The sequence below is a fragment of the Lissotriton helveticus genome, chromosome 9 (assembly GCF_964261635.1).
Source record: "Lissotriton helveticus chromosome 9, aLisHel1.1, whole genome shotgun sequence".
Classification (NCBI taxonomy): domain Eukaryota; kingdom Metazoa; phylum Chordata; class Amphibia; order Caudata; family Salamandridae; genus Lissotriton; species Lissotriton helveticus.
In genome coordinates this window covers 1,040,268,212-1,040,275,343 of record NC_136070.1, presented here as the reverse complement: position 1 = coordinate 1,040,275,343, position 7,132 = coordinate 1,040,268,212, and the positions used below count along the sequence as shown (strand labels likewise).

At 45.9% G+C, this 7,132-nt stretch overlaps 1 protein-coding gene across 1 annotated transcript; it reads right to left on the bottom strand.

Moving 5' to 3' along the window:
* Positions 1 to 4,540: 4,540 nt before the first annotated feature.
* Positions 4,541 to 6,856, bottom strand: BTG1 (BTG anti-proliferation factor 1). Its single transcript, XM_078661381.1, has 2 exons — positions 6,190 to 6,856; positions 4,541 to 5,185 (listed from the first exon to the last, which is right to left on the bottom strand). The coding sequence occupies exons 1-2, from the start codon at positions 6,305 to 6,307 to the stop codon at positions 4,833 to 4,835; spliced, it is 471 nt and encodes a 156-aa protein (XP_078517507.1). The 5' UTR covers positions 6,308 to 6,856; the 3' UTR covers positions 4,541 to 4,832.
* Between the last annotated feature and the right edge of the window lie 276 nt (positions 6,857 to 7,132).

Here is a 7,132-nt window from a genome sequence, read left to right as displayed (position 1 = left end):
TGTTACTTCTGTAGTGTGGGCATGGGAGGCAGAGAGTAGGTGTCTGGAGGGTTAGTGGAGGGTCAGGCGGTGGTTTATGTACGTTGGTCTTTGGAGGGCCTTGTAGGCACGTGTCAGCATCTTGAATAGGCACCTCTTTACTTGACTCTTCTGGATGGTGAAGGCAGTGGAGGTTCCTGAAATTGGGGGTCCATTTGGGGAAGCTGTATCTGGCTGTTGAGTTCTGTATCCCCTGGAGTCTTTTTAGGGAGTTTAGTGGCGAGTCTAGCATAGTGTTTAGCCACAGTCCAGTTGGCTGGTTACTAGAATTCAAGTGACTGCTGTCTTGGTGTTGGCAGGGAGCCATCTGAAGATCTTTCAGAGCAATTGTGTGTGGAAGCAGGCAGAAATGACTGCGTTGATCTGAAGTTTCATGGCAAGTTTGCAGTCCAGGATGATGCCACTGTTGCAGGCATGGCCGGTCCGTGTGGTTCTGAGCTCAGAGGGTCACCAGGTGTCGTTCCTCAAGGAGGTGGCATTCCCCAAAAATCAGCACTCCATCTTGTGTTGAGCTTCAGGCAGTTAGCCTTCATCCAGTCGCTGATGCTGGTCACGCAGTTGTGGAAGTTGGTCCTCGTGGTGGGGGGCATTCTGAGAGCGAGAGGTTGAGCTGGGTGTCATCTGCGTAGGATATGATCTCAAGGCTATGGGATTTGATGAAGTTGGGCTTCATATACCTGTTGAAGAGGGATGAGCTTTGAGGGACGCCACAGATTATGCTCTTGGATTTCGAAGTGAAGGGTGGTAAACAGATTCTCTGGGTTCGTCCTGTAAGGAAGAACGCAATCCATTTGAGCGTGTCTCCATCAATGCCGATATGGCGGAGTCTCTTGAGGAGGGTGTGGCGGGAAACTGTTGCAAACGCTGATGAGAGGTAGCAGAGGATCAGATCTGCCTTCTCTCCTCGGTCAGGGAGGGTCCCAATTTAGTTGGTGGCAGCGACCAGGGTGGTTTTGGTGCTGTGAGTAGCTCAGAAGCCATATTAAAAGGTATCAACTAATGCAGAAGGGTTTGGCAAAGGAAATGCGGCCTTAAAGTGGTTCTGCTTCTTTCTTAGCAACAAAAAACCAAGTACTGAACTGCCCAGCTTTTCAATCTTCTGAATTTTCCATAGTGCAGGGCGCCTCTTTAAGCCCAACTTTAGTTACCATCTATATGGCCCCTCTGCAAGGGTTGGTGAAATTGCATGGTTTCTGTATCACTTCCTATGTGGACTCCCAGATCATCATATACATCAAAGACAGGGCCACCACGCAGTTGAACTCCAACAGCAGAAGGAACTCTGGTGCCAATTGGATGTGGCATAACCATCTCAAACTAAATGGTTATAAGATAGAGGTTCTTGTTTTCACCAACGGTTCCAACCTTCTGGTTGGTCTGCAGCCTACTGACTTTCCAAAGTAGAGAAGACTAAATACCTGTTAATTCAGCTAGGAACCTCGTAGTCATTCGTACAAAAGCAGGCTTCTTCACATGCAGCATGAAAAAGTTAGCAACCAGCTTCTGAATGAGTCTAGCTGGTCTGCTAATTTCTTCCTCTGCTCCCTTTTTCATTGCATAAACTGAGCTTCAGGCTCTAGTCTTCCCCCATCTTGATTATGCCAACTGACTAATATTCAATTCGTATCTAACCGGTTTCAGCAAGAGCAAAAGGCTGAAGCCAGAGTACTGACCCACCTACCAGCTTGCGAACCTATCAAACAGTCTGCCAGCACCGCACTGGCTACCAATTCAGAACGCTACATTTTCAGAAACCGCTGCATCTCCAAATAGAACCCTTTATGGTTGTGGCCCTACCCTACATCTGTCGAAAAACTGCGTTGGTACACTCCGTCATCTTCGCTCTGTTATAACGTTTTGGCCACTGGGTCCAAAATCCATCGTAGCAGACAAGGGGGTAGCTCTTTCTCTTATTGTGTAGCCAAAACTTTCAATCTTCCTGTCTCCATCAGATACATACCAGATATTTTTACATATCCAAAAAAGATCAATGCCTGGTTACATAGCTCCCTCACATTCATCTCGACTTGCTCATTTACCTGTCTAAACAAACCTTGTTCTAGTGCCAGGATGCCTTTGGTGATTTGCACGTGCTACAATACGTCCCAAATATATATAACACCGGCCAGCCTATTTAAAAAAAAAAACAAAAAAAAACAATACATCGCTACTTAACTCGTATCGTCATCACGTTTTGAACCCTGGTTGTTTTAAACCTCCCAGAAATCAATAGTATTCTTATATATTACAGACGAAAGCCGACCCCTCTCCATAATTGCTTATTTAACAGCCAAAGAATTAAACAACTTTTGGTGGCTGTTCGTTGCGATGGAAGACTGCTCACGAGACAAATATCTAACAGTACGTAGTGCAACAACTCCCCAAAAACTAAAAAAAGAGTGCATTTTTTTCCTCGATAAAAAAAAAGATTGGATCATTAGCAGGTGTGCATAGCAATCTTTCGGCTTGGTGGGAGCTCACAATCGTCCCCTCTACCTTCTTGTATGAGAAAAAAAAACGAGTATGGAAATGAGATACGCAGAATTCAGGAAACTTTAAAAACAAACTACATCTCCTACCACAGCAAAAGATCAGGTTTAATCCAGTACAAAAAGGAATTAAAAGATGCCCTACAAATAAATTGAGCTAGCTGTAGTACCGCTTCGTTAGCTAGATTTGCAGAGGTCCCTATCCCGGTTTCAAATGACTGGGAGGGAACGAGGAATCATTGTCTTTTGTCTGCAGCATAAAAATGCAAATAGATTCAAGGACACTGAATCGGAAATGTTACTGTAACATGATTGATCCAAGGACCCATAGTCTGGTAACGCTCTGTTCTTGCAGCATATGAATGACGAATCACGAGGTAAAACGGGCCGGACAACATGGTTGTTTTCGTCCAATCCGCAGAGCTATTTCACACACCCTTTTCAGTAGTGTAAAGTTTTTTCTTCCGCACAAAAACAAATCCTGGAATTATATAGCCTACTCCCCATCCCAAAAACCAAGAACCACGACGCCTGTACTGCGACATCATTGGTTTGATCTTTTAATATGTATATTAGGTATAAACCACCCAACGATTTAAACATTTTACAGAGCGCATTTTGGGTTGGTACATTTAGAAAGACATCCGATTGTAGTGTTCTGGAGACCAGATGCAATCCAAAGTATGCACACAACGGTTTCCTTTGGTGCCCAGCTAATACTAGCCCACAGCTCGCACTGTAAATAGCCTCTGGACGTTTTCACAGTTTCGCTTTGAAGAGCAGACTTACTTCGAATGTAAGCTAACAGTAATCAATCGGCATTTATCACAAGAGAATCTCCCTTGGGCTCTGGTAAAATATACTTACGTTGGTTTGCATGGGTACGTTAAGTTATAGCATTGGCTTAATGTGTACGACAGCACGAAACCTCTGGTATTTTCTTCCTCTGATGACACATTGGCAATTACGTCACCTCTCACATGCAGAGAGCATTGGGAGGGGGCGGAAAGTACTCCCAAGAGCAGGGCTGGTGGGTTGAGCCAAAGCAGCACTGGCTGTACGAGAACCGTGTATCACGGAAGATGCTTCGCATTACTGCAAAGCAATAGAACGGAAGTAACGACGAACAGAAGATACATTTTAAACATTTCCTATTACACACACTTCTTGGAAACACATTCTATTCGGAGGTGTACGGAACCATGTCTTTGTAAGGTTTTTTGCACGGTTTTCAAAACATAAACAGCGTGTTCACATTTGTTTACTTTTAGATGAGGTGAAGTAAGCGCGCCAAGCTCATGAAACAATAAGAAATCCTGGTCTGGAAACGGTACTAAAACAAATCCTGATTAGGTGAAGTATTTTGAGGTCTCATCCTTAACTATTTGCCATTTGGGGAAAAATATCACCAAATCGAACATAAGGCTAATCAATCTGCCTACAAAGTATAAACCGTGATATACTTGTGTTTAGTGCCAATGCCTTATAACATGTAGTAGATAAAATACACAGCATGTTTTCTGGTTACTACTGTGGCCCTCGAAAGCACGGTTTGTGACCGATATAATTATTAGGAAAGGGAATGATTCCTTCCAGAGTGAACCAGCAATCTAGGTTAGATTGGCCTCTTTAACGAAAGGTGTAACATCGCGACCATTTTTTTTTACTGCGCAACAACCTATTTACGGCACAACATCTGCGACGGCATGTATCAAAAGCAACATCTCGCAACTATGAAGCACTAAAGTCGGGGCATCCTCGTTGACACAAATTACCACCTCCTAGAAATGAATTAACGCACAAGATGAAGCGCTTGCAAAAATGAAGGACTTGCTGCAGTATTTTGTAGCAAATTATGAACATCTGAGTTGACACCGTGCGCTCCACCCAAAGCCGTCTATGTTCACATAAAAAATGCCCCAATCCGGCCATACTATTGGTAGTCTTTTTTGTAAAACCCCTCAAACACAGGCTTGATGATCAATAGGACCCAAATATAGTTTTAAAAGAAGTTAGATTCATTTGTTTTATTACAAAGAGTCAAGGATTCTTTCAAAATATAACTCTGTAAAACAATCACTTGACTGGACATCTCATTTACAATATACAATCCAGGTAAAATTACATGCAGTCTAAGAAACTGCTTTATACAAGAGCCCTTGGCCACAACAAAGAAGAGCTTGGCAGTACTACTACAACTTTAATGGCTATGGGGTGAAGATCAACAATTCATTACATTATCTAACTTCATTTATGAAAGTGGGGCAATACATACATAATTGTACAACAAATGAATGTGGAGCTTTAGCTAGACACTGTCATCATGTAATTCTTGGAGGGGCTGGATCTGCCAATTCGCAGCTCCTCTTTACAGCTGGTTGGGTTGTTTTCCAATGCTATGGTTATTTTACCACTTGGGGGAGAGCTCTCGTAGAGCACACAAATGGAGCCGTCTTCTCCTATTCGATAGGACACTTCAAACGGATCGACCCAAAGAGTTAATTCGCTGGGTAAGAGCGCGAAGAGCTGTCGATGGCTCAGTCCGATGAAGCCGGCTGCCTTGCCTATCAAGGGATCCATTTTATGGTTAATCCGAATGCACCGATATGCTGAGCCTTTGCAGGGCATTTGAGGGAACCAATGATGCTGGTAATGATCTGAAAAACAAAAGAAAAAAGTTATAATACCCAAACAAGATACCAACATTGCAAATGTATACATAAGACACTGCGCTGATTCCATCCGATACGAGTATGGTCTTTGTGAAAGTATGCATAAAACAAAAACCTAAAAATATGCTTTTTCAAAACATTAAAATGTTAAAAAGTGCGCCCCGCGGTCAGGGATCAAACCCCCCACCCCCTCTCCTCCGAACTCGAGGAACCTTGCCTTTGAGAATTCTACAGTACACTATTCTGCCAACTTTCTGCCTGAATAAACTATTGCTTCCTCCACCACACTTCCTCCACCACATTAAGTAGCAATGGCCATGACTGCCACATAGACCAAAGGCCTACCTACTGGTGAATTTTCATTTTTCACCGACACAAGTCTGCTACCCTTCAGGAGAGAAATTGAGCCACAATCAAACGCTGCCAACACTCCAACTCAAGAGTCGCCGCCGCACGTCTACTCCACCTGTACCATCATTACCAACTCGCCAACCTTTCATGTGGTAACTAGTTTCTCCACGTCAGTAATTCCAAAGAATGACATCGTAGATTGCTTTTCCGCACCAATTTCAGTTGAAGCGCATCATGTCTGCAGCCGGGGGCGCCCCCTCCCCCTTCGCGTAAACGTCTCCATCACTGTGCAATTCTGACCCCCCCCCCCCCCCTCACCGTTAAACCCACTAGCTGCACACCTCTCACTTCGCTCTTAGAGATGCCGCCCACTTTTAAATTACTTTAACCATCTCATCATTCCGAATGTTCCACAGACTTGAAATAACCGAGATCTAAAAGATGCCTGCCTGTCCCCCCACCACCACCACCACCAACGCGTTTGCCAGAAGTGACCTACTATACCCCTGCCCAAACACTTGCTGTACGAAAACAGTAACACCCTGCCTCGGTCTCGATTTAATCATCCCACTCATCCAGGAGGGACAAAGACGCAGAGCGCAGCCCGGCCGCAATTGCTGAAGGGGCGTCTGTTTTACCTCTGAGGGAGCCCTGAAGACTGTCACTGAACTGGGATATCTGGTCCTCGGCGAGCAGGCCAGTTGTTTTTAGCAACTTTGTGATGAAGCCCACAGCTGTCGAGATTTCCGTCTTCATGGCTTTCTGGCGGGTCACAGTCGCTCCAAATATCTTGGATGATTTTGGGTTGGGATAATTAAAATTGGCTCACGGGCCGCGAGGAGAAAAAAAATTATATAATCTCTATATTCAAAAGATATACGTCCTGCCCTCCCCTGGTGGGGTGAGTAGCACCGTTCGTGGTCCGCGGCCCACCAGCTGCACAGTAAGGCCCAGGTGAGAGCCACAAACTTCGCGGTCTTCTTTCGGTCAGTGCGCACTTCCCCTCGGGACTTTGTGTCCTTCCGCAGCCTCCCTTTGTCTTGTCACGGGGGCCTGCGCGTCTCGCTTAGACTTCGCGGTCAGTCTTACCCTTGCACAGAGGCCGAGGGCAGCAGAGAGGAGGAGGAAGTGACCCGTGCGAGGCGGAGGGGACGTTAGTTCCCGGTCCGGGGAGGGAGTTTTTTCTCTGCCGCCCGCGGATACCTCCGTCGCCTGCCTCGGCTTTCCCTTCTCTGATAAGGCAACGCACGCTGAGTCCCCCGCCTCCCTCCCAACAACCGATGCTGGTAAACACAGGCAGCGGCGTCACAGCCGAGCGGTAGCCAATCGGCGCGCGCTCCCCGCTCACTACGTCACAAAGGCCCCTTGTGCCAGCTGCACTTATGCACACAAACAGAAGCCAGCGAGGAGGCGGGATAGAGTCCGCAGCCATCTTGGAGAGAGGGGGCGGAGGACTCTGCCTGGCAACAAGTGGTGGCTAATGGACTTCCAGTTCCTGCCTCACCTTCTGGCTGATGCTCAACTTTCACACATTGCCACAACCCTCAAAGGACTACTACCAGTGTACAATCTTTGTTGAGG

Bases quoted from the DNA above. Each gene is read 5' to 3' on its own strand.
- BTG1 (XM_078661381.1), bottom strand. From the start codon at position 6,307: ATGAAGACGGAAATCTCGACAGCTGTGGGCTTCATCACAAAGTTGCTA. The intron at 5,186-6,189 runs GTAAAACAGACG...TTTGTTTTTCAG, and splicing joins TCTTCAGGGCTCCCTCAGAG to ATCATTACCAGCATCATTGG.